Raw genomic sequence first — 26,281 nt, 5'->3', positions numbered from 1 at the left:
AAAGTAAATGAAATGAAAATAACATTATATTTCTCTAAAATCCTCCAATTGTGACTACAAGTATATTACTTATTCACTCCGTGGGCATTCTCTGATGCGTCCATTAGGCTGAAACTTTTGCACACTATCGTTTGTGGTAATCTCTAAAAATTAGAATTTGAAACTTTAGAATTGCAAAACCAACATAATCCAAGGTTATATCACTTCATATCTATTTAATTACAACAGTGCCTGCCATTTTTCTGCCCTGGATATTACTAGATAACTGTGGTTTCTGAAACACCATTTCCCACATTGCTATTCAAAATTCTAAGTATTTGTTTATTATCTTGGTGCCTTCAGCCTAACCCACAGATCTCTTTAGCCCACTCTGCTCATTCTCAGGCCCAGCCAACTTTGTGAAAATACAGTGATAATTTTCTTTCACTTTGTCATTCTCTTAAAACTGTTATCTATAAAGTGGTCATTAATTTATCATCCTAGCTAGGAAAGCTTCATGAAGTGAGGCTCTATTAATAATTAAGACAGACTTCTCTGGTGGTCCAGTGGTTGAGACTCTGTGCTTCCAGTGCAGGGGTATGGATTCGATCCCTGGCCAGAGAACTAAGGTCCCATATGCCACATGGTGTGGCTGAAAAAATAAATAAGCCAAAGGAAAATAAGGTAAACCATGAAGTATGGTTGCCCTTTATCTTTGACACATTAGTACTACTCTGTAACTTTTCTACAGGATTAATGTATAATTGCATTGCCTATTTAGCTAAAATGTAAACTCTTTAACAGAAGGGATTGTTTGTGTTTCATTTATATTCCCCTTAAGACTCTATTCACTAACAGGAAAAATTAGGTGTCAGAACCCCAACAATTTATCTTACAATTTGGAGCTGGTGTTTATACTTAAGGACTTTCCAGGTGGCTCAGTGGTAAAGAATTTGCCTGCCAATTCAGGAGAGACAGGTTTGATCCCTGGGGTGGGATGATCCCTGGGGTGGGATGATCCCCTGGAGAAGGAAATGGCAACCCACTCCAGTATTCATGCCTGGGAAATTCCATGGACAAAAGAGCCTAGCACGCAATAGTCCATGGGGTCGCAAAAGAGTCAGACATGACTTACCAACACACACACACACACACACACACACATTTATACTTAAAGACACTAGAAATTAAAACTATTGATTGAAGACCAAAAATTAGTTTCATCAACTCTTATTTGATGCCCATGGCATAATTTATTTCCCCTTCACATACATAAACTTGGATAAAGTTTGCTTAAATCAGTGAAAACTGAATCTGTAGTAACAGTTTTGAGAAGCTAAAAATTTAATATTAGGAAACATTTATTTAGCTCTATATACCAGTCATTGTAGTATGCTGCTCTGCATTTTACACGTGAGGACCAAGACTCAAAGATGTTAATCCATTTAAACACCAAATGCAGTCACAATGACAGAAGTGCATGGTCCCTGAACCTCAGCTTTCTGCCTGAAAAAGAGGAACCCCCAAAGAAAGGGAAAGCTCATGGAGACTCTAGAGAGGGGGCAGCTCTGGAAAGTGATTCCACTGAATACCTTAAGCATGAATCTTATCCTAATCAGCATATCAAAGACTCTGAGAACTAAACTGGCAAATAGATCACTGCCCAGGTCCCAAACTAGCCCCTGGGTGATACATACAAGGGACAGATAAAATTACACAATGGCAAAGGATTTGGAAAATGAATCGAGACTGAAACCACAACCCACGGAAGGAGTGTTAAAATATGCAGCACTGAGACAGGAATGGGAAGGGTACAACCTTTAAAAGAATGACAGCCATTGAAGAGCCAATATAGATTAGTAAGAGCCAAGGTGGGGCCAAGATGGCGGATGCCTGACTTCCACTAGACCTTGAGCCTCAGTATATGCTCATTGTAATACATCAGCGGGTCTTCCCAGATGGTGCTAATGGTAAAGAGCCTGCCTGCCAATGCAGGACACAAGAGATGCTGGTTTGATCCCTGGATCAGGAAGATCTCTTGGAGAAGGAAATGGCAACGCACTCCAATATTCTTGCCTGGAAAATACCATGGACAGAGGAGCCTGGTGGGCTACAGTCCACGGGGTCCCAAAGAGTTGGACACAACTGAGCAACTGATCGACTGAGCACACACACACACACGCACAATACATCAGTGAGCTAAATGACTTGCTCAGAGACACCATGACAGTTCCAAGGCTGGCCATAAAGGGCCAAAAAGTGGGCAGTGGCCCAATTCCTGGAAATCCCTGCCCCTTCCCCAAAACAGTTGGAATAATCCTCTCACTCATTACCCTAATAAAAACTGACAACCTCCCACCTTCTGAGATGGCCGGTTTTCTGTCTGTGGAGTGTCTCCCTGAATAAACCTTTCATTCTACGATGACTGGCTCTTGAGTCCTTTCCCTCATGAAGCCAAGAACCCACGTTTAGCAGCCATCCTCGGGACTTGCCTGGGACGTGGCAAGTGACCATTCTCTCATGTCCACTTTCTTTACTGTAACAGCATGAATTAACCAGATTGACTGCCTACTAAAACAAAAATATCAATGATCTCCATAAGAGCTAAATAAAGTGTCATAATAGTCAAGCATCTGGGATATAATCCAAAATTACATGGTAGGGATTTCTGTGGCCCAGGGGTTGGGAGTCCACCTTGCAATGCAGGAGACACCAGCTCAAGCCCTGGTCCAGGATCCCGTGTGCCACAACTACTGAGCCTGTGCTCTGTAGCCTTCGAGCCACAACTACTGAGCCCATATGCAGCAACTGCTGAGCCCCACACGCTCCAGTGCTCATGCTCTGCACCAAGAGAAGCCGCCGCAATGAGAAGTCTGCACACCACAAGGAAGGTAGCCCCCATTTGCTGCAACTAGAGAAAGCCCATGCATAGCAACAAAGACCCAGCACAGCCAAAAATCAATGATTTTTTAAAAATCACGTGGTATATAAAGAACCAGGAAAAATCTCAATTCACATGCAAAAATCAACAGATGCCAATACTTAAATGACAAAGAATCATATCTGACACTTTAAAGCAAAATTGCACAAATGCGCTTGCAAGCAATTATGAACACTCTTGACGTGAATGGAAAAAAAAGAAGATCTCAAAAAAGAGAGGATACAAAGAAGAACAGAAAGGGTAGGGAGTCCCTGGAGAAAGAAAACCAAGCCTGGTTTTCTCGACAGAAGAGACGCAGTTTTGGCCCAAGCCATTGTGTAATCTAAGCCTGGCTGCAATGCGTGCCCTTGAACAGGTGTCAGTAACTCATGACATTTAAGGAAGTAAGGGACTACAGGAACAATGGAAAAGCAGTCAAGATACAATAGTTCAGTGATGAGAGAGTCCTAGTTCCTCCCCAAGGGGCGTATATAACTACCTGATACATACCCTCTGATACACTCCTTTCCGTGTCCCCCATTTCTTGTTTGTAGGAAACAGGGTTCATTCAGCCTCCTGACCTTCCCTGAGTTCCGCAGATTTAAACAGGTGCTTATTATCAGGGAAGGGAGGGGAAGCAGAAACAAAGGAGGAACAGTCAAGAAATAATAGTGCAGCTTCGGGGCAGGGTCGTGGCTCCTCCTCAAGGCGTATAACAACGTCCTTTGAGTTCTTCAGTAGGAATGAGGCCCCACCTGGGTGGAGAATGGTATTTTAAGGCTGAGCACAAGATTCCTGGAACCTTCTACCTCACCACTGACCAATCAGAAGAAAGTCTGCACAGGGGAAGATAAGGAAGACACTTACCCTTCCTCCTCAAATGATTCTCCCTTTGAAAACTTTCATGGTCAAGCAGAATCTTTGGAGCTGGCTTTTCGACACTAGACACTAGTCGGCCTTCTCCCAGGTTGCTGACGTCCTGAATAAATCAACTTTTCCTTTCCAACGAACACTCATCTCTTGAGTATGTTTTCAAGCAGCAAGCAGCAGAACGCTTGGCTACCTCAGTTCTGGCGGCCACGGAGCTGACGGAGAAGACTCGGTAGCCAGTGTGGCGGGTGTTCATGGGCTGGCAGGCAGCAGGGCAGGCTTGGGGGGCTTGGAAAGCAGAGGACACGGAGAGCAGGGGCCCTCAGCAGCAGCTTCCTGGCCATCGTCTGGCCCAGCGGCACAGTACAGCCGGCCACATGGGGCTGCACCCAGGAGTGGTTTTCACGGAGGCGGCCACAAGGCCTGGCTAGCAAAAGCTTCGAGAAAACTTGCACCGAGGGGAAAGGTGCCAGGACCCTCACCCTCCTTGTTCCAAAGGTCACTAAGGGTCTGGCGCAGGAAGAGCTTGCAGCAACCTGTGCCGCAACCACCTCAAAGGTCCCTTATAGTCAAAGCTATGGTTTTTCCAGTAGCTATTATGGATGTGAGTCGGAACATAACAAAGGGTACGCACTGAAGAAATGATGCTTTTGAACTGCGGTGCTTGAGAAGACTCTTTAGTCCCTTGGACAGCAAGGAGCTCAAACGAGTCAATCCTAAAGTAAATCAGTCCTGAATATTCATAGGAAAGACATGGTGAAGCTTCAATACTTTGGCCTGATGAGAAGAACGGACTCATTGGAAAAGGCCCTGATGATGGGGAAGATGAAGGGCAGGAGGAGAAGGGGACACAAGGATGAGATGGTTGGATGGCATCACCGACTCAATGGACGTGAGTTTGAGCAAAGTCCAGGAGATACCAAAGGACAGGGAAGCCTGGCATGCTGCAGTCCATGGGGTCACAAAGAACTGGACTTAACTTAGTGACTGAACAACAAAGGAGAAACGTAGGTGACAATCTGGGACTTGCAATTGGTATCTTAAGTGTAGGCAGCACTACGAGACTGAGCTCTGTGGGATCCGATGGACAGTGTCAATAAATTGTAGGACACCCAGTTGGCATCTGCAGAATATTGGAGCATTTCTTGGTATAGGAAAACCCACACATCTGGCACCTTCAGTAAAAGAAATTGTGTTTGTTTTCCTTTCAGCGGACATGGTTAAGTAGTAGTTGTTGTTTACTCTCTAAGTCATGTCCGACTCTTGTGAAGTCATGGACTGCAGCCTGCTGGCTCCTCTGTCCATGGTATTTCTGAGACAAGAATATTGGAGTGGGTTGTCATTTCCTTCTCCACTGGATCTTCCCGACCCAGGAGTCAGACTCTCGTCTCCTGCATTACAAGAACCACCTGGGAAGACCCAGTTAAGTAGTAGCATAGTTAAATAACATAGCCAGGGTAGAATACTAAAGAATGAGGCTCTGTGATGTTCTGATATGGAAAAATCTCCAAGATATATATGAAAGAGAAAAATACATGTAAAGCTGTAGGTCTTTGTGTAGACTTGTTGGCTACCCTGAGGACTAAAGTGAGGGTGTATTCATTACGTACCCATTTTATACATTATGAAGTTTCCATCATGCATTACACTTCTGATCTATATGTGATAAGCAAATAAAATTTAATAAAAATAGAAACATTAAAACATTATTTGCGATTGCATGACATCTTTACCTCCTTAAAAGAACAGGCCTAAAAACAGCCCTAGAACACATACCAAAAAAAAAAAGTTAATTACTAGTATGGTATGAAACTGGACTCTATTATACTAAAAATATAATCTAGGAAAAATTCTGACATTTTTACATTAAAAAGTTGATCTGAAAAATAAAGATGAAAAAAATCTTTCACAAAAAAATGAGTCCAAAAGTGTTTGCTACTTGCTTTCATTATCTTGAAAAGATCTGAAAAACAAACTCTAGTCTTGAAAAAAGAAATTGCAAGCGTTAGTCGCTCAGTCACACCCACCTCTTTGCAACCCCATCGACTGTAGCTTGTCAGGCTCCTCTGTCTACCGGATTCTCCAGGCAAGAATACCGGAGTGGGTTGCCATTTTCTTCTCCAGGGGATCTTCCCAACCCAGGGATCGAACCTGGGTCTCCTGCATTGCAGGCAGACTCTTTACTGTCTGAGCCACCAGGATCTATCTCTAGTCTTGAAAAACTAGCCAAGATTAATGTTTCACCTGGAGCACTTGTTCTCAATTAATCCTCTTACAGCTAGTATGCTTCCAAGTGCACAGTTCCTAGCCTACCGTTGGTGCATGGTCAATGCTGAATGCATGAGTTAACTCTTCGAGGTCTCATTCAGAGTCCTATTCTAAAGTCATACATTTTCAAAAGTTCTCTTTGTAAAGCAACTCATCACACCAAAACGACATACTCTTAGTATTTCAGTATTAGTTCCTTTTAGTTTTTTCAAATAATACAGTTTTATTCACTTTCAATTGCTACATAATATTTCATCAAATTCTTACAAACCATAACTTATAAACCATAACTGACCTAATCATATTCTTATTGTATATTTAGCCTGAGTTGATGTACTCTCCGTTAAAATTAAAGAGTGCAAAAATGAACATTACATACATTTTAAGTTGTTATTCTAAAGCTTGATCATGGCATAACACAAAGTTAATATATATCATTAAAACAAACCAATAACAATAATTCAGCAACATCAGTAACAGTTCACTGATTTATTAGATGAACAAACATATCCATATAATCAATGAAAACTGTACGATATATAAAATAATTTAAGAAATGTTGGGAATTAGCAGCACCATCCATTATTGAAATAGCAAGAAAAACTTCACATATTTTATGCAAACACGAGAAGAGGATATAACTACTTTAAGACTTATTAATGCCACTGAATGTCTGGGATGATTGAAAAGGGCATCTCTTTAGGCAAACATACCTCCTTCTACTTCAAAGATCTGGTGAGCAAATATGATGGTTAATGTTTTAGAAAAAATGCTACTGAATGAAATAAGAGATACTGCATAGTATTTTAATTAGGACAAGGAGACTAACACCCAGCTACTTTTGCATGGCTCAACACTTCGGCTTCTATGAAAAATTTAGTTCTGGATTATGAAATTAGAAATAAAAAATAATTTAAAAAAGACACTAGCTGTCTCTAAGAAACATTAAGTGGGACACAGGTCACTATGAAAATACATCACTTTTCCAGTTTGCTTAATAATTTACTTTAAAAAGTTGTGTAGTTTTCATCACAAGTGACATACAAATTTCTTAATAAGCATTTTTAAAAGTTTTAATGTATTTCTAAAATCTAATAGATTCTTTTTTTTTTTAAACCTTTAGCCCTGTTGTTACATTTACTGTGTATCAGAGTAACAGACTGAGTTTGTGTGAAGGATACAAATTTACACACATTTTACAGCAACTTACACCCTAACATCTACAAAATTCACATTTATAATACAAGCAAGTACAAGGCCAGGCTAAAATTGTTGAATTCCAAAAAGTCAAATTCATACTATTTTTATTTTGTCCCCTTAAAAAAAGTTCAACTTCGGCACCAAATTCAAAAGAGCCCTCTTAAGAAGTTTGGAAAAAATTTCCAGACGTATTTCAGCAAACACAAACAGTTTTTCTGTGCTGGTGAAGTAAAGGATTTCCAATTTTCTTCTGGCCCCTGAGTCTGCGTCGCACGGTAAGTTTAACAGAGTTCTTGCGCTGGGAGGTTGTGGGGAGGCTTGCAGGCTGAGCACCACTACTACGACTTAAACCATTCCGCCTGTGCTTCTTCATTAGAGGGCCAGAGTTGGATTCTTCTAATGTCCTTTTGAAGTTTGCCGGAGGGGTTCTTTCAACTTCCTGGGCTTTCATTTGACCCGGGCTCGATATCTTCACATTTTTTTGGTCCGTGATGGTGTTTGTTGAATTGGTAGGCACCAGGCCAACGGACAGGCTATTATTCAAAGAATCGTGTATCCTTAAAGTCAGGGCTTTAGTGCAATTTTCTTCTAGTGGCTCTGGATCTTTTGAGGATATGACTGCAGCCTGGACATTCCCTCGAGCTATCTCAGGTGGGACTTCTAAATAATTCTCTGAGAAGGCATTACTACGGATAAGGGCAGGTATATGGTCCTTGGAGTTCAGCCTTGGCCATGGGTCCTCCTCCAGGGGCTGAAAAACAGGAAGGTAAGACCAAGTGAGAAATAATTTGTCCTAGAATTCAGCTTAACCATTGGGGAAATGAAAGGGTTTCATTAGAATAAATGACAAAATTGTTTACTTGGGGGGTTTATTTCCTACTTTCTATATTTAATTTCTGAATATTTAGTAGTGTGGAAAATGTAAAGTGTGACATTAAAGCAATTCTGTCACAATGGAAATTCAGATTGTTGCTTTGCACCCATCTCCTCAACACTAGATGCTGTTCTGGGATTTGAGAAAGTAGGATATATGGGACTGTGCTAAGTATGGCTAGGGCAACGTGCAAAGATACAAACGAAAGTCACGTGGAACTTGCAGGTTGCTGCTTAAAAGCCTCACTGGGAGGCACGGTGTGCACTGCTTTAGGTGCAGTGCCCCGAAGCTAAATGTTTTCGGAATCTCCTCCCATCTCCACACAAGAGATGGGAGGACATTGTTCCTATCAAATAAAAATCTTCCCCTATTTTAATAGTTTATAAAATCACTATTTTAATAACTTTCTCAAGGGCAAATTTTAAGCATAAATACTTCCTCTTCCCCAAATGTGTATCATTTCCCTCAATCTTTCCTCTTTCAGTCAAATCAAATTTAATAAAATATTTTCCGAAAAGCCTAAGTAAATCCTTTTGTATTTAGAATGGTAAATAAAGATATATTACTAGTCACCTTCTGATATAAAATTCCCTAGGAATAAACACCTTTTGAAAAAGTGCTTTATAAAAAAGCATATTTATAAAAGTAATGTTTCCTTTAATGTTTCTAGAATTAAGAAGAAAAAGGGAAACTGTAGGAATCTAAAAGCATTTCAATTCAACCATAAACATGAACACGCTTTACTAAGAAAAATAAACCAACTTTAGGTCCACTGGAGGCTAGAGATGAGAAACTCTGACATTCCTAACGTAGTACTGCCCCCAACAGAATACTGCCATGCTTTTTAAAATGCTTTTATTGATTTGTTTGGCTGTGCTGTGTCTGAGTTGCAGCATGCAGAATGGTTGCGACATGCAAACTCTTAGCTGCAGCATGTGGGATTTAGTCTCCTGACCAGGGATTGAACCCAGGTCCCCAGCATTGGGAACCTGAAGTCTTAGTCACTGGACCATCAGGAAAGACCCTTAAGAAAAAAAAAAAAAAACCTAAGTATATTTCTTTCTTTCTGGGGTCACTGGTTCATCTATTTATTTTACATTGCATGGTTTATGGAAAGCCCAATTCTTATCTGTTTTAACACTGACTAGATGTTGGGCAGCAGTCTTATTTCGAAGTACCGGTGTTGAGCATGGATAACAGAACAGTCTCTATTCTAGAACATTCATATGTGGCTTTCAGCAATATCAACGACAACCTGTCTGTGAATTTATCCCCTCTGCATTAGGTTGATTCCAATGTCTACCCTGATCACAAGCATGTACTGACTGATCACAGAAAACTATACCTCACCATAAGTAATTGTTGACTAAAGGTTCATCTTGCTTTAATATAGAAAAAGGATTTGCAACAAGACCAGGCAGCAGATAAATTCTGTAGACAGAAGACTTCCTACTACCAAACAAGCACATTACTAATTTAGGGACAAGAAAAAAAGATACTCATCAGGCCACTTATACGAATAGAACATAACTGCTCTAGCTTGTACAAAGAGGTTTAGACATTAGATGGAATTTCTTTACAAAAGAAAAACAATGGGATGATTTTAGAGTTAACACAATTTATTGTAATTTCTGTTGTGCTGTGTTCTTTTAAACTCACAAACTATTATTCTGATACCACAGGTGGACTGGCTTTTCTTCCCCTACTTATTCCTTTAACTTTTCCATTTCCTTCTCTTTCTATTGGCATTCTGTGGAAATATACCGCATCTGTTTGCGCAGCCAACGGCTTAGACTTCTGAGACTCATCTCAGATTAATTACTACCTGTATGCTAAGCCTTCTTACGTGTTCATAAAACACATGATATTGAGAGCTTACATCCTAAAAATTCACACTTGCAAAGTTTCACTTCAGAGATCCACTTTGAGAGCTCCATATATTTATAATCCAACAGTAAACAGCTAATTACAAGTTGTGCCTAGAATGCAATTGATACTAAGTGCTAATCCTCTGAAAGAACTCTCTTCCTCATTCCTCCTTCCTAGAGCTCTTGGCTTACTTAAAAAACAGCTAAAATTAGTTTTGCCCTAAAGAAAGATGGAGAAAGAAAGGTGTGCCATAGTAATATATCACTTAAACAGAAGTATTTCTAGTATGTTTGTCCCAAAACAAAGATTTGAGTACCGATTTAGCTTACGATTCAAACAGAAGTTGACATGTCTGTAGATAGGTAACCTAGTCTCAAGTGCCTAATCTAAATATGGGTAAGTCTTAAAAACCATTCAAAATCAATCAAAATGTCATTATATTTATCTAGATGCTACTAAACACAGGATTATTATTATAACAATGAAATAAATCAGAGATACTCATGAGTGGCCATGGTTAACTAAGATAAAAGAAACAAAACAAAACACAATCTCTTGAGCAGAAATCTGTCTTTATTTACTTGTTAGGCCAGAGCCTACAATAGTGATTATTCTGAATGGCTCTAAATATTTTTTCATATTTAGGTGTGGCTAAATGGTTAACAAATAACCATGCCTACACAGAAGTTAGTCCATACATCAATCTCCTAATCTTTACTTTAGTATAATTATTAGATCATTATTTTTCAAAATTGTAAAACATGTTTTAAAGGGCTTCCCTGGTGGTCTAGTGGTTAAGAGCCTGCCTGCCAGTGCAGGGGACAGGGTTCCATCCTGGGGCTGGTAAGATCCCACATGCTGCAAGGCAACTAAGTCCATGAGCCGAAACTACTGAAGCCCACGTGCCTAGAGCCTGCGGTCTGCACCAAGAGAAGCCACCACGACAAGAAGCCCACGCACTGCAACGCACAGTAGCAGCAGTTCCTGCTCGCTGCAGCTAGAGAAAGCCTGCACAGCAACCAAGACCCGGGACAGCCGAAAGTAAATCTTTAAAGAGTGTTCTAAACTATTCCTTGGTGTCATTTCTGTACAATTTTACTAATGCCAATCCATACATTAAGAATGTCCTATTACAGTATCTTCTCTCCCCTCATTCTTACCTCCATCCTATGGCACCTCTACACTACCTACAATTCAGTTACAAATATGAACACTTTAGGGAACACAAAAGTAATGAATACTTTCAAATGCAGAAACTGGTGAGTTCTGAAATGAACATAAGCTCCTCCATAACACTCAAAAGAGAATGAAGAGACTTTAAAAGATCTCAACCTGCATTATTATTCAAGAGTTTTCAAAGAAAAGAAAGTTTCCACAAGAAATTTTTTTAGGAAAATAAGCATAAAATATTAATTTGTCAATTTCTAAATGAAGAGTCCATGTAAGGAAAATTAAGTTGCCATATATATGTGAGGTAAAAGATGGGAAAGCAATAATGGAAACCTTCCAAGTACTCTATACAGGATCACAATACCCAAAATTAAATAAATTCTTTGTACTGTGTAGCTTTGATCATCTTAAAAACTGTCTCAATACATGACATAAAATTCCACTGTGTTTCCCATTTTACTGGTCATTCTTCTGAAAGCACATTCTCAGAAGGCCAGGTATATCACAGCAGTTATCAATATTACTAATTATTAGCAGAAGATTGGAAAAAAGTAGGAAAAAATTGGGATGAAATCAGAAAAAAGGGAAATACTATAGCATTTAAACTTATTTCTGAGCACATCTTAAATTCATTCAATATTAATATGGGTAAGAAACAGGAATGATGTTTCTTATTCATGTTAATAGACAGCCAATTCTAAAGGCTGATATCCTAAGGTCCAGTTCAGCCTTGATTCTGTATCTTATTCAAACTGCTTAATATCTCACTCTTATTATCTATAAATGGGATTAATTATCTGCACTATTTAGCTTCCAGGGTTATGAGGTTCAAATGAAATACCACATATGAAAGTCCATCACAAGCTTTTAATTTAAATGCTTACAAACATGCATAATATTAGAAGGGAATCAGTATGTTCCAAATATTAATACTGTTAATAGTCTTCAGGGGCCACATCTAGTCACTGTCTATTAGGTGTTCTACGGAGATCCAGCATGCACTTTAATACCTCTGGGTACTAAATAAGAAGTACTGATAAGAAGTTACACAACAAAATCCAAAATCCTATTTTATAAAGAATCTGAAAACTGTTTTCATGTAATACTAATCAGAGAAATTCCATCTATTACAGCTTAAATACTAGAGAATTGTATACCTTGACTGGTGGTGTAGAACACGGAGAAGGAGTCATCACGCAGGTTTCTTGACTGTTATAGGAAGGGCCATCAGTCAGGTTCAGATAGAGCTCATCTTCACTGGTGAAATGTCCCTGACTGTCCACTCCCGGAGAGATGCAGATTACTATGGCACTAGTATTATCTGCTCGAAGCATTCGCTGCCTCCAGCGGCCCAGGGCTCGATTCACAAGCATTTTGGCACAAGACTGTCCATGCTCACCCTGTATTTAAAACAACAGAAAAGAAGATAACTCAGACTCCGTTACCACTATGGTTGTATCAAATTAATACAAATTAATAATGTTCAACAAGGCCTACATAAATAATTAAAATTTCAAACCTTATCCACAATCCCTATAACTATGTTAAGACAGCATTGCTCTAAATTAAAAAATAAATCAATAAAACAAAGCCTTATCCTGTGGTTAAATTTCATCTGTATTTTTATCTTTTGGGGAGCAAGAAACTTGGTCTTCATTGTAACCTTACTTAAGAAAAGTTATACAGTTATACAGAAATTATCTAAAAGGGGGAAGTAAACATCAAGATATTACAGATAAACAACTATACGCCAATAAAAATTAATTTTAAGAAGTATTACAATAAATAATTCACAAATGAAATTATCATACATGGCAAAAAAAAAAAAAACCCCACACTGCAAAGGGCCAATTTCCTAAAATAAGAGATTCTGCAAATCAAAGACAACCCCAACATAAAAAAATGTCAAAGGACATGAACCAACTATAGAGACAAAGAAATATAAATGGTTCTCAGCTATATATACATACATATATATGTGTACACTGTTGCTGTTCAGTTGCTCAGACGTGTCCAACTCTTTGCGACCCCACGGACTGCAGCACACCAAGCTTTCAGGTCCTTCACTATCTCTTGGAGTTTGCTCAAACTCATGTCCACTGAGTTGACGATGCCATCCAACTACCTCATCTTCTGTCAGTCCCTTCTCCTCCTGCCCTCAATCTTTCCCAGCATCAGGGTCTTTTCCAATGAGTCAGCTCTTTGCCTCAGGTGGCCAAGAACTTCAGCTTCAGCATCAAAGTCCTTCCACTGAATATTGAGCGTTGATTTTCTTTAGGATTGACTGGTTTGATCTCCGTGCTGTCCAAGGGACTCTCCAGAGTCTTCTCCAGCACCACAGTTTGAAAGCATTTATTCTTCGGTGCTCAGTCTTCTTTATGGTCCAACACTCACATCCATACGTGACTACTGGAAAACCCATAGCTTTGACTATATGGACCTTTCTTGTCAAAGTGACGTCTCTGCTTTTTAATACACTGTCTAGGTATGTCATAACTTTTCTTCCAAGAAGCAAGTATCTTTTAATTTCATGGCTGCAGTCACAGTCTGCAGTGATTTTGGAGCCCAAGAAAATAAAATCTGTCACTGTTTCCATTTTTTCCCCATTTATTTGCCAGAAAGAGGTAGAACCGGATGCCACGATCTTAGTTTCTTGAATGTTGAATTTTAAGCCACCTTTTCCCTCTCCTCTTTTCACCTTCACCAAGAAGCTCTTTAGTTCCTCTTCACTTTCTGCCATTAGGGTGAAAGCATATCTGAGGTTATTGGTATTTCTCCTGGCAATCTTAATTCCAGCTTGTGCTTCATCCAGTCCAGCATGTCACATGATGCACTCTGCATATAAGTTAAACAAGCAGAGTGACAATATACAACCTTGACGTACTCCTTGACCAATTTTGAACCAGTCTGTTGTTCCATGTCCATTTCTAACTACTGCTTCTTGACCTGCATATAGGTTTCTCAGGAGATAGGTAAAGTTGTCTGGTATTCCCATCTCTTTTAAGAATTTTCCAGTTTCTTGTGATCCACCCAGTCAAAGGCATACATACATACATAAATGGCTAATGTCACTTACATGAAGAAAAAAGCAATACAAGCCATATAGTATAGAGATCAAATATATACCAACAGTATGCCAGCAAATTTGGAAAACTAAGCAGTGGCCACAGGACTGGAAAAGGTCAGTTTTCATTCCAGTCCCAAAGAAAGGCAATGCCAAAGAATGCTCAAACTACCACACAATTGCACTCATCTCACACGCTAGTAAAGTAATGCTCAAAATTCTCCAAGCCAGGCTTCAGCAATATGTGAACTGTGAACTTCCAGATGTTCGAGCCGGTTTTAGAAAAGGCAGAGGAGCCAGAGATCAAATTGCCAACATCTGCTGGATCATCAAAAAAGCAAGAGAGTTCCAGACTATGCCAAAGCCTTTGACTGTGTGGATCACAATAAACTGTGGAAAATTCTGAAAGAGATGGGAATACCAGACCTGACTTGCCTCTTGAGAAACCAATATGCAGGTCAGGAAGCAACAGTTAGAACTGGACATGGAATAAGAGACTGGTTCCAAATAGGAAAAAGAGTATGTCAAGGCTGTATATTGTTACCCTGCTTATTTAACTTATATGCAGAGTACATCATGAGAAACCCTGGGCTGTAGAAAGCACAAGCTGGAATCAAGATTGCCGGGAGAAATATCCATAACCTCAAATATGCAGATGACACCACCCTTATGGCAGAAAGTGAAGAAGAACTAAAGAGTCTCTTGATGAAAGTGAAAGAGGAGAGTGAAAAAGCTGGCTTAAAGCTCAACATTCAGAAAATGAAGATCATGGCATCCAGTCCCATCACTTCATGGCATACAGATGGGGAAACAGTGGAAACAGTGGCTGACTATTTTTCTGGGCTCCAAAATCACTGCAGATGGTGATTGCAGCCATGAAATCAAAAGACACTTACTCCTTGGAAGGAAAGTTATGACCAACCTAGACAGCATATTAAAAAGCAGAGACATTACTTTGCCAACAAAGGTCTGTCTAGTCAAGGATATGGTTTTTCCAGTGGTCATGTATGGATGTGAGAGTTGGACTATAAAGAAAGTTGAGCACCGAAGAATCGATGCTTTTGAACTGTGGTGTTGGAAAAGACTCTTGAGAGTCCCTTGGACTGCAAGGAGATCCAACTAGTCTATTCTAAAGGAGATCAGTCCTGGCTGTTCATTGGAAGGACTGATGTTGAAGCTGAAACTCCAATACTTTGGCCACCTGATGCGAAGAGCTGACTCATTTGAAAAGACCCTGATGCTGACAAAGATTGAGGGTAGGAGAAGAAGGGGATGACAGAGGATGAGATGGTTGGATGGTATCACTGACTCGATGGACATGGGTTTGGGTGGACTCTGGGAGTTGGCGATGGACAGGGAGGCCTGGCGTGCTGTGGTTTATGGGGTCACAAAGAGTCGGACATGACTGAGCAACTGAACTGAACTGACTGAACTGATATACCAACAGAAACAGTAAAAAAGGAAAAAACAAATTAGACATTCTCATGTTATACAAATAAATGTGGCTTAGAATAAGACTAATAGCATTATGTTGTTGTTTAGTTGCTAAATTGTGTCCAACTCTTTGCAACCGCATGGACTGTAGCCTGCCAGGCTCCTCTGCCCCATGGGATATCCCCAGGCAAGAATACTGGAGTGGGTTGCCATTTCTTCTCCAGGGGATCCTCCTGACCCAGCAATCAACCCCGTACCTCCTGCATTGGCAGGTGCATTCTGTACCACTGAGCCACCAGGGAAGCCCCCAAAAAGCATCATACAATGGATTTATAACTGTTAAGTTTCAAAGAACAGAAAAGAAAAATTATGTGCTCCAGAAAAGAGTTTCCTGTTTTAAAAGTACCTCTAGAAACAGCTGCAGAGAAGGCAATGGCACTCCACTCCAGTACTCTTGCCTGGAAAATCCCATGGACGGGGAGCCTGGTAGGCTGCAGTCCATGGGGTCGCTAAGAGTCGGACACGACTGAGCGACTTCACTTTCACTTTCCACTTTCATGCATTGGAGAAGGAAATGGCAACCCACTCCAGTGTTCTTGCCTGGAGAATCCCAGGGACGGGGGAGCCTGGTGGGCTGCCGTCTATGGGGTCGCACAGAGTCAGACACGACTGAAGCGACTTAGCAGCAGTAGTAGCAGCAGAAACAGCTGAATAATGAAAATGAGTAGAAATGTTTGAAAAAGAAATGTGCCATGAACTATAAGCAGAAAAAAAATTTTACTTAATATGATAGATTAATGTGTTACAAGATTAAATATTAACATACTGTAATGTATACTATATAATAATATATAATCTACTACAGTACTATAAATACTTCATTAAAATATATATTACACATATGTCATTTAACTGTCAGCTCTACCCCTAAAGTTTATATATTCAAACTGAATAAAGAACTGGGTTTTTTTTCATTCTCTCCTTGGGAAACAGGTAATCATTTTTATTTGGGGTTGTCTGATCTTGGTCATAGTACAGTATTCAATACATTAATGATGGCAAACTGCAAAAACTCATCTCAGCTGCTTTAAAATCTTAGTGTTAAGCCATCCTTGCATTCCTAAGAAAGGCATCGCATGTAATGATGTTTTAAAACACTGCTTGCCCCCCTTCTAATATGAAAAATACGTACCTCAACTGATCAAAGGCAGCATCAATCTGTAACTCATTAGTCTATCACATACCCCAGTGTACGCGCACGCTGCACCACTCGCCAAACACCAGAGCCCTGAGAACTCGCTGAAGGACTCTCCCTTTCACTTCTGTGTGCCTGTTTCCCTCCCAGTAAAGCTCCACCAAAAGGAAATCTATATCAGCCATTTCTACTAACTTACTTGCCCTCTCCCTCAACTCACTGATTCTGTTGACTTGAAAGTCGCTCAGTCGTGTCTGACTCTTTGCAACCCCAAGGACTATACACTCCATGGAATTCTCTAGGTCAGAATACTGGAGTGGGTAGCGTTTCCCTTCTCCAGGAGATCTTCCCAACCCAAGGCTCGAACCCAGGTCTCCCACATTGCAGGTGGATTCTTTACCAGCTGAGCCACACAGGAAGCCCAAGAATACTGGGAGTAGGTAGCCTATCCTTTCTCCAGCAGATCTTCCTGACCTAGGAGTCAAACCAGGGTCACCTGCATTGCAGGTGGATTCTTTACCAACTGAGCCATCAGGGAAGCCCCTGTTGACTTGGGCCACTCCATAATACTGTGTCCTTCTCTTCCACCATACTGTCTCACTAGGTGAGGTCACAAATTGTTGTGGCTTTACTTTACTCCTATTAACACTGAAATTAGCATTTCCAGGCACTGCCTTTCAGTAACTGCCTACTGAAAATATCTATCTAGATGAACCAAAGGCACCTCCTATTCAACATGCTTACATATGAACTAATCATCCCTCCTCATAAAATGATGTGTTTCTTCTTCATAACAGCTTCCAGCCATCACTAAGTAATTTGGGTGTCATACTCTCCCTTCTTAAAACCCAAGTTCTGTCAATCCTATCGTTTAATGTATTTCTTTTTTGCTTGTGTGTGTGTGTAGCGTAGTCTTTTTGTTTTTCCATTGCTGCCTTAGATTCAGGCTTGCAAAAATTTTCATTTAGAACGTAACAGCAGCCTCCATAGAAGAAGCCTAATAAACTCATTAAGAAAAATCAAATCAAATACACTGGCAGTAAAAATCAACATGTAAAGAGAGATGAAGACAGATCTTATAGATATGACTCTATTCATTGAAATTCACCTCGCAAGGATTCTTCACTAATCACTGCTGACACTCATTCTCTTTCATTGCCAACTTTGCCGGTTTCATTTTATTAAGAGGTCAGATGGTTTTCCTGCACATCCTAATAAATACAATCTTCACATCCATTCATCTACCCTCTATTCTATATTCCACTCTGCAATGAGTATGCTTTCTAAAATGCTTTTCAATGCGCTCCACTACCTGGTTACAAAGACCTAACTTCGTAACAGACCATTCAAAACCTTTTTGCCTCTTGTTTTCCAATCACATCAAGTTACTTGTGAAACCTGAATGTATTGTAGACTTGTCTCTTCGACTTTACACATTCTATTCCTTTGTCTGGAAAGCTTCAACTCTCCTCCCTTGATTTCTTAACCTGGTAAATTCAACTCCACCTTTAAGACTTGCTCAAATACGAGTCTCACCCATGAAACTTCCTTATGCAATCTTCAAGTTTCCTATCCTCTCTCTCTCAGTTCTCAACACCTGTTCTAAATATTGTTCTATAGATACTCTTTCAATACTCATTTAGGTATTTACGAATAGGTTCTTCCAGCCCAATAAAACTGGTTTATGGCCTCATCATGCCACTGAAATGTTTTTCTCTCATCATTAAAGAATTATAAATCCAGAGACTTCCCTGGTAGTTCCAGTGGTTAAGAATCTGCCCTGCAATGCAAGGAACGTGGGTTCAATTCCTGGTCAGGGAACTAAGATCGCACAAGACACGGGACAGCTAAGCCCATGCGTCATGACTACTGAGCCTGCATGGCACAACCAGAGAGCTGGCATGCTGCAACTAAAAGGTGACACAGCCAGAAAAAAAAAAAGAATTATAAATCCAACAGACATGGGAATTCTCTGGCAGTTCAGTGGCTAGGACTGCATGCTTTCATTATCAAGGGTCCAGGTTCCCTGGCCAGGGAACTAAGATCCTGCAAGCGAGCACAGCCAAACAAAATAATATTTATTTTATTTAATCTTTGTTTTACATCTAACATCACTGACCAAATGCATCATCCTAGACCCGAGTTTGTAGAATTGAATAGACACATGACTGTTAGATGGTGAAGAATCTGCCTGCCAACGCAGGAGATGCCAGAGATGCAGCTTTGATCGCTGGGTCAGGAAGATCCCCTGGAGTAGGAAATGGCAACCCACTCCAGGATACTTGCCTGGGAAATTCCACAAGAGGATCCTGGCAGGTTACAGTCCATGGGGTCGCAAAGCGTTAGACATGACTGAGCATGCACGCATGCACTTATCATCAAAACAACTCACAATCAAATGGTACTGATAGCTACCTATACATCCTGGTTGCAATAATATGGCAAATGCTGAGCAAGGGCCATGTTCTATCTACCTTTGCATCCTGTGTACCTAGTGCCTAACATGGTAGCTGAGGGAATAAATGCAGGCAATTTAATACAAGTTCTTTTATGCTGTCTCCTTATTTAGCTTCACCGATCCTCTCATCTTAGGAAAAGATCATCTCTTCCAAGCAGCCATTGCTTCCAGTTACTTCCATGTGCTTTGGACCTTTATCTCTTATTTCTCTTATTCTGTCAATCTTTCTTGTAAAGACTATAAAACTGCTTTCAAGACCCTGTCTTTTCAAGGTAACAATGGCAATTCCCTTGTCTTGCCGAACACTCACTACATCTATTTCCTAGGCTCACAAAATATTCTTTCATCGTCACTCCAACCTGCCAGCTAATGTTCCCATCACTTCAATTGAAACTCTGCATCCTTGAAGATCACTAATACTAGAAGATCCTAACTGTAAAACCCAATATCCTGTTTTCATCCATCTGTCTCTACTTCTTTGTAGAATCTGACATTGCTGGCTACTGCTCCAAAAAACACTCTCTTTGCTTGCTTTCAATAACATCACACTTTCCCGAATCTCCTTCCTTTGTCACTGCTCAGAATAAAGAGATCAATTTTCAAGCAAGCCATGAAGGAAAGGAAAGAATTTTCTCACTGACGGTTGTTTCAAGGTTTATAGGTATATAAAGTATAGGTATAGGTAACAGCAGTACAGATAACAGAGTTACCACGTGACCCAGCAATCCCATTCCCAGGTCGATATGAGAGAACCGAGAACATGTCCAGAAACTTGTCTGTGAATGTTAATAGCAGCAGCATTCAAAATAGCCAAAAAGTGGAAACAGTTCAAGGATCCATCATTCCCCTAATGAGCTGCAGAAATCTATACCTTACTTTCTTCTCCAGCCAGGGCAAATGCAAAGACCTACTCCACGGGAACACGCTTAGTTCATATTCAAGACTCCTGACGAAAGCACCAGAACAATGCATAGGTGATCATATGGAATTGAGTTACTTCTCACCATCAGGTATTTTTTCTCCTCTTGGTCCTGGCACATGGAGATGGCGTCTTGAGGTGGGATCATATTCCAAAGCCCATCACTTCCCAAGATAATATACTTGTGCTTCTGGGGGTCAAGAGTGTGGACGCTTGTGTCTGGTTCAGGTGACACCACAAACTCGCCACTGAAGAAATCATAGCTCCACAAATCACCTGGGGAGCAGGAGGCAGAAAAAGCCAGAAGCATTATTTCCAAGAAAGTAGTATCCCATCAACAGATTAAAGAGGAAAATCTACATGTTCATCTCAAAAGATGCAGAATAGCATTTGATAACATTCGAAATCCATTCATGATTTTAAAAAAGAAAAATTCTTAGCAAACTAGAAATTTTAAAAGTTAACTCTCTTATTAACCTGATAAAAGCGTGTCTTTTATCACCACTTTTCTTCCAGTTCTATACGAGGGATCCTTCTCAACACAGTAAGAAAATAAAAATATATCATATATATGTATTAGAAAGGAGAAAATAAAACTATCATTTCTTGCAGATAATTGTATTTCTACATAGGAAATCAAAAAGAATTTAGATAAATTATCAGAACAGGAACACTTAGCAAGGTTGCTAAATAATAAATAAAAGTCAGCAGTATCTCTATATAACAGCAAGAAACAGAAAATATAAAATTTTAAACAATTCCATTTACAACAATGAACCAAATGCAAGGTACTGAAAAGTTTAACAAAAGGCATGCAAATCTATCATGGACAAAATTATACAATTAGATTCCAGTACCTAAATACACAGAGAAATAAATTATAAGCAAAGATAGGAAGATCATGAAGATGTTAAGTCTTCCAAAAATAACCTATAACGTCAGTGTAATTCCATCTAAAATCCCAAAAGGATTCTTGTAGAATTTGAAGAACTGATTCAAAAATGTATAGGAAGGAACTACTGTATAGCACAGGGAACTCTACTCCATATTCTGTAATGATCTGTATGAGAAAGAAGCACTACTCTGTAATGATCTATATGAGAAAAGACTCTAAAAAGGAGTGGATATATGTACTAATATATGTATAACTGATTCATTTTGCTGTACAGCAGAAACTAACATGACATTGCAAATCAACTATATTTCAATAACATTTTAAAAATACATTGAAAAGTAGAAGAAAAAATAAATAAAATGTATAGGGAAGAGCAAATGGCCAAGATTAACTAAGATAACTGTGAAGAAAAGATAAAGTGGGGAGAACTTGCTCTATAAGTAGGAGTTCTAGTGGCTAACCGAAAACCTGTTAACCCCCCAGGTCAAGACAATTTGATGTAACCCCCTACATCAAATCGGAAAGGATGAGTGCTAGTCACTTGGAAGAAAACTGCAGAGATAAAAATGAGCATTTTTATGCTTTTAACCTATCTTTGGAAGCTAAAAAGTTGTAACCAGTCTTTGGAGATCAACAGTTCACTCTTCCAGTGAGCCTCTCCCTGATTATCCTCTCCCTGATCAGCTCCACATAAAACAACGCCTAAAACTTCTGCCTTTCGGATCCACCGGATGAAGACCTCAGAATGTTCAACATAAAAAAAACTTTCAGTTACTCAGGTCATCAACAGATCAATAAAACAGAAACAGGAAGAAAATTTATAGAAACCATCTATCCTTCTGTGATACACAAGATAACTAAGTAGGACAATATAAACTCTTCTGCTCCCCGAAACAGGAAGGAGGAGACAGAAAGATGAAAACAAATTTCTGCCTCTTTTGTTTGTTGTGATATTCTTTGGGCAAAGACCTTAAATTAAGAGCAAAAAGTTTTCAGACAAGAGGATAAATTGTGTTTGCCGCTGCTAAGCAGGTCTGACTTTTGCTAAATAAGAGGAAGTTCTCTGTCCTCTCCTTATTCAAACTTTACCATACCTTCCCATCAGAAATACTGGCCATTTCAACTATGCTCAGAGCCGAAGGAAAGAATAGCTTGAAGCAATTACTCTAATATAAAATAGGAACTCACTGCTAAACCAGCCTCTTGAAAGGGGCAATTCATTCTTCAGAGTAACAAAAGAGAACACATATGACCACTAAAAGCTAGTTATAATCCAGGCCAGCACACAAAGACACATTCATCAATTTATACCAGTAAAAGAAAAATCCCTGGTTGAAACTATAAAAATGAACATGGATAGAAAAACAGTTAAGATAAATATTAAAGTAGAATTACAGGGTTCATACGTGATGTTAAAAGCCTTCAAAAGTAGTTTTCCCCCAATATTTGGAATTTATATTGCCATTGCAAGTAAGAACATAAATTTACACACAGCAGAATCCCTAATATGTCTAAAATTAAAATCTAGGTTAAAAAAAAGAAATTCCAACTTTCAATCTAATGCAAACTATATAACCTTGAAGAAGGGTCACAATTTCTCATATATAAACTAACAATAATATCTTTATAAATTGGAAAATATTTTTAAATAAGTTATTTCACATAGCACAAAAACCAAAAGATACAAAAATCTCTGTTCCCACTCATGTGCTTTCTGGTTCTACACTGAGGGAATAACTGTTGTCCTCATGTATTCTTCTAGAGATGTCTATGGATATATATACAAGTATATATGTATACTCCTTCTACAAAATCATTCTCTCAAGCTTGCAACTCCCAAATATGTTCTCTCAAGCTTGCAACTCCCATAGTCCCCAATATGCTGTTCATCTCTTTTCTTCTCACTAAACCTCAGTACATTTCCAGAAGAAACATACATTTCTTTTAACTTAAATTTCTGAAACTGTTTCTTTTTTTAATTATTTTTTTTGTTTTTGGCCATACCACGCAGCATGAAAAAAGGGCTTCCCTAGTGGCTCAGCAGGTAAAGAATCCGCCTGCCAAAGCAGGAGGCACGGGTTTGATCCCTGGGTCGGGAAGATCCCCTGGAGAAGGAAATGGCAATCCACTCCAGTATTCTTGCCTGGGAATCCCAGGCACAGAGGAGCCTGGCATCACCAAAGAGCCAACAACTTGGCATGTGGGATCTCCGTTTCCTCACGAGGGATCAAACCTGTGCCCCCTAGAATGGAAGCAAGAAGTCCTAACCACTGGATCACCAGGGAAGTCCCAAACTCTGGGTTTTGAATGGGACTACATATCAATAACCTCAGATACGCAGATGACAATACCCTTATGGCAGAAATTGAAGAAGAACTAAAGAGTCTCTTGATGAAAGTGAAAGAGGAGAGTGAAAAAGTTGGCTTAAAGCTCAACGTTCAGAAAACGAAGATCATGGCATCTGGTCCTATCACTTCATGGCAAATAGATGTGGAAACAGTGGCTGACTTTATTTTTCTGGGCTCCAAAATCACTGCAGATGGTGATTGCAGCCATGAAATTAAGAGACGCTTACTCCTTGGAAGGAACCAACCTAGACAGCATATTAAAAAGCAGAGACATTACTTTGCCAACAAAGGTCCATCTAGTCAAGGCTATGGTTTTTCCAGTGGTCATGTATGGATGTGAGAGTTGGACTGTGAAGAAAGCTGAGCGCCAAAGAATTGAACGCTTTTGAACTATGGTGTTGGGAGAAGACTCTTGAGAATCCCTTAGACCAGTCCATCCTAAAGGAGATCAGTCCTGAATATTCATTGGAAGGACTGATGCTGAAGCTGAAACTCCAATACTTTGGCCACCTGATGCGAAGAGCTGACTCATTTGAAAAGACCCTGATGCTGGATGGAGGGCAGGAGGAAAAGGGGACGACAGAGGATGAGATGGTTGGATGGCATGACCGACTCAATGGACATGAGTTTGGGTGGACTCCAGGAGTTGGTGATGGACAGGGAGGCCTGGTGTGCTGCGGTCCATGGGACCGCAAAGAGTAGGACACGACTGAGCGACTGAACTGAACACTGAACCATAGATCAATTTGGATAGAAATGCCATCTTAACAATATTCTATTTCCCAACCCGACAATATGGTGTATTTCTTCTTTAATCTGAGCATAAGGATATTTCTTCTATAGAACCATAGTCAGAAAATGGCATGCTGATCCAGAATTGTGTAATATAAAACCTATCTTCAAATTTTTACAATTATCTCAATAATGTCTCTCTTTTTTGGCCACACTGTGTGTCCTGCAGTGTCTTTGGCCACGCTGTGTGTCCTGACCAAGGACCAAACCCGGGCCCCTCAGTAAAAGTGCTGAGTCCTAACCACTGGATCACCAGGGAGTTTTGCAATAATTTTTTTTTCTTAAAGAAACATTTATGGCTGCGTTGGGTCTTTGTCGCTGCCTTCTCTAGTTGCAGCAAGCAGGGCCTTCTCACTGCAGTGGCTTCTCTTGTTGCAGAGCATGGGCTCTAGAGCTCTCGGGCCTCAGTGGCTGCAGCATGGGAGCTCAGCAGTTGTGGGTACACAGGCTTAGTCGCTCCCCGGCATGTGGGATCTTCCCAGACCAGGGATCGAGCCTGGGTCCCATGCATTGGCAGGCAGATTCTGAACCACGGGACCACCAGGAAAATCCAACAACCCCTTTTTTAATGTCCAAGATCCACTCAAGGATCATTCCTTGCATTTAGTTGGCATATTTTTAGTTGTTTTTAACCCAGAACAACTCTCTAGGTTTCGTGATTTTTGTCATTCATGACACTAACAGACCATTGTCAAAAGTCTCCAGGCCAGCTGTTTTGCAGAATGACCCTTGATTTAGGGTTTTGCTGTTTGTTTGCTTCTTTGTGTTCTGCAAGATATAAAGGCTTGTATTCAGGTTAAATTTGGTTTTGGCCGGAATACCACTTTCTCAGCTAATCACATTAGGAGGTACAGTGTCAGTCTGTGCCACTGGCAATGCCGAGTTTGATTATTCAGTTAAATTGCTGTCCACCAACGCTGTAAAGGTATCCCCAAGAAATCTGAAGGGTGATGGTTGGAGACTGTGTAAAATATCCTGTTCCTTACCAAAATACGCCAGCTTTTAGCATCCATTAATGATTCTTGCACAAATCACATGTTATTGTAATAGTTGTAAACTGAAGACAGAACACTAACATTTATTAGTTGTCTTTCCCTATTTTTGTATCTTTGGCTGCACTGGGTTGTTGCTGCACACAGGCTTTCTCTAGCTGTGGCGAGTGGGTGTAGCCTCCAGTTGCAGTGCTCGGGCTTCTCACTGCAGTGGCTTCTCTTGTTGCAGAACAGAGACTCTAGAGCCTGGGCTCAGGAGTCGTGGCACACAGGCTTAGGTGCTCCGCAACATGCTGAATCTTCCTGGACCAGGGATCGAACCTGTGTCCCCTGCACTGGCAGGTGGATTCTTAACCACAGGACCACCAGGCAAGCCCCTAGTTATCTTGTCTAAAGAAAAGCTTTCCATTCTTCTACTTCTTTATAATCTTTTTGTATCAGTATGGACTTAGGGAGTCCATAGAGATAAAGAGTCCTCCTGCACTTCAGGTGGACTCTTTACACTGAGCCACCAGAGAAGTCTTCTGCATGGCTTTCAGTTCAGTTCAGTCGTTCAGTCGTGTCTGACTCTTTGTGACCCCGTGGACTGCAGCACACCAGGCTTCCCTGTCCATCACCAACTCCTGAAGCTTACTCAAACTCATGTCCATCAAGTCGGTGATGCCATCCAACCATCTTATCCTCTGTCATCCCCTTCTCCTCCCGCCTTCAATCTTTCCCAGCATCAGGGTCTTTTCAAATGAGTCAGCTCTTCGCATCAGGTGGCCAAAGTACTGCAGTTTTAGCTTCAGCATCAGTCCCTCCAATGAATATTCAGGACTGATTTCCTTTAGGATGGACTGGTTGGATCTCCTTGCAGTCCAAGGGTCCTTCAAGAGTCTTCTCCAACTCCACAGTTCAAAAGCATCAATTCTTTGGCACTCAGCTTTCTTTATAGTCCAACTCTCACATCCATACATGACTACTGGAAAAACCATAGCTTTGACTAGACAGACTTTTGTTGGCAAAGTAATGTCTCTGCTTTTTAATATGCT

At 40.2% G+C, this 26,281-nt stretch overlaps 1 protein-coding gene and 1 long non-coding RNA gene across 3 annotated transcripts in view; both read right to left on the bottom strand.

The window, feature by feature from the left end:
- Positions 1–1,209: 1,209 nt before the first annotated feature.
- Positions 1,210–5,167, bottom strand: LOC147352640 (uncharacterized). The gene is made up of 2 exons (XR_015148307.1): positions 3,767–5,167; positions 1,210–3,654 (listed from the first exon to the last, which is right to left on the bottom strand). It is a non-coding gene; the product is annotated as an uncharacterized LOC147352640 (long non-coding RNA).
- Positions 5,168–6,218: 1,051 nt separating this feature from the next.
- PPM1D (protein phosphatase, Mg2+/Mn2+ dependent 1D) overlaps positions 6,219–26,281 on the bottom strand; it is a 61,194-nt gene continuing 41,131 nt past the window's right edge. For both annotated transcript variants that reach the window (XM_086360556.1, XM_086360557.1), the window contains exons 4-6: positions 20,306–20,496; positions 12,308–12,550; positions 6,219–7,988 (exon numbers count right to left, since the gene is read on the bottom strand). In XM_086360556.1, the coding sequence (XP_086216682.1) occupies positions 7,431–7,988; positions 12,308–12,550; positions 20,306–20,496 (992 nt within the window). In that variant the 3' untranslated portion in view covers positions 6,219–7,430. The remainder of the gene's footprint in view (positions 7,989–12,307; positions 12,551–20,305; positions 20,497–26,281) is intronic.

This window comes from Bos grunniens, chromosome 19 (assembly GCF_055505025.1).
Source record: "Bos grunniens cultivar Pamir isolate PY7600 chromosome 19, Bosgru_T2T1.0, whole genome shotgun sequence".
In the NCBI taxonomy this organism is placed as follows: domain Eukaryota; kingdom Metazoa; phylum Chordata; class Mammalia; order Artiodactyla; family Bovidae; genus Bos; species Bos grunniens.
Note: the sequence above shows the minus strand (reverse complement) of the source record. Positions and strands in the feature narration are given on the sequence as shown.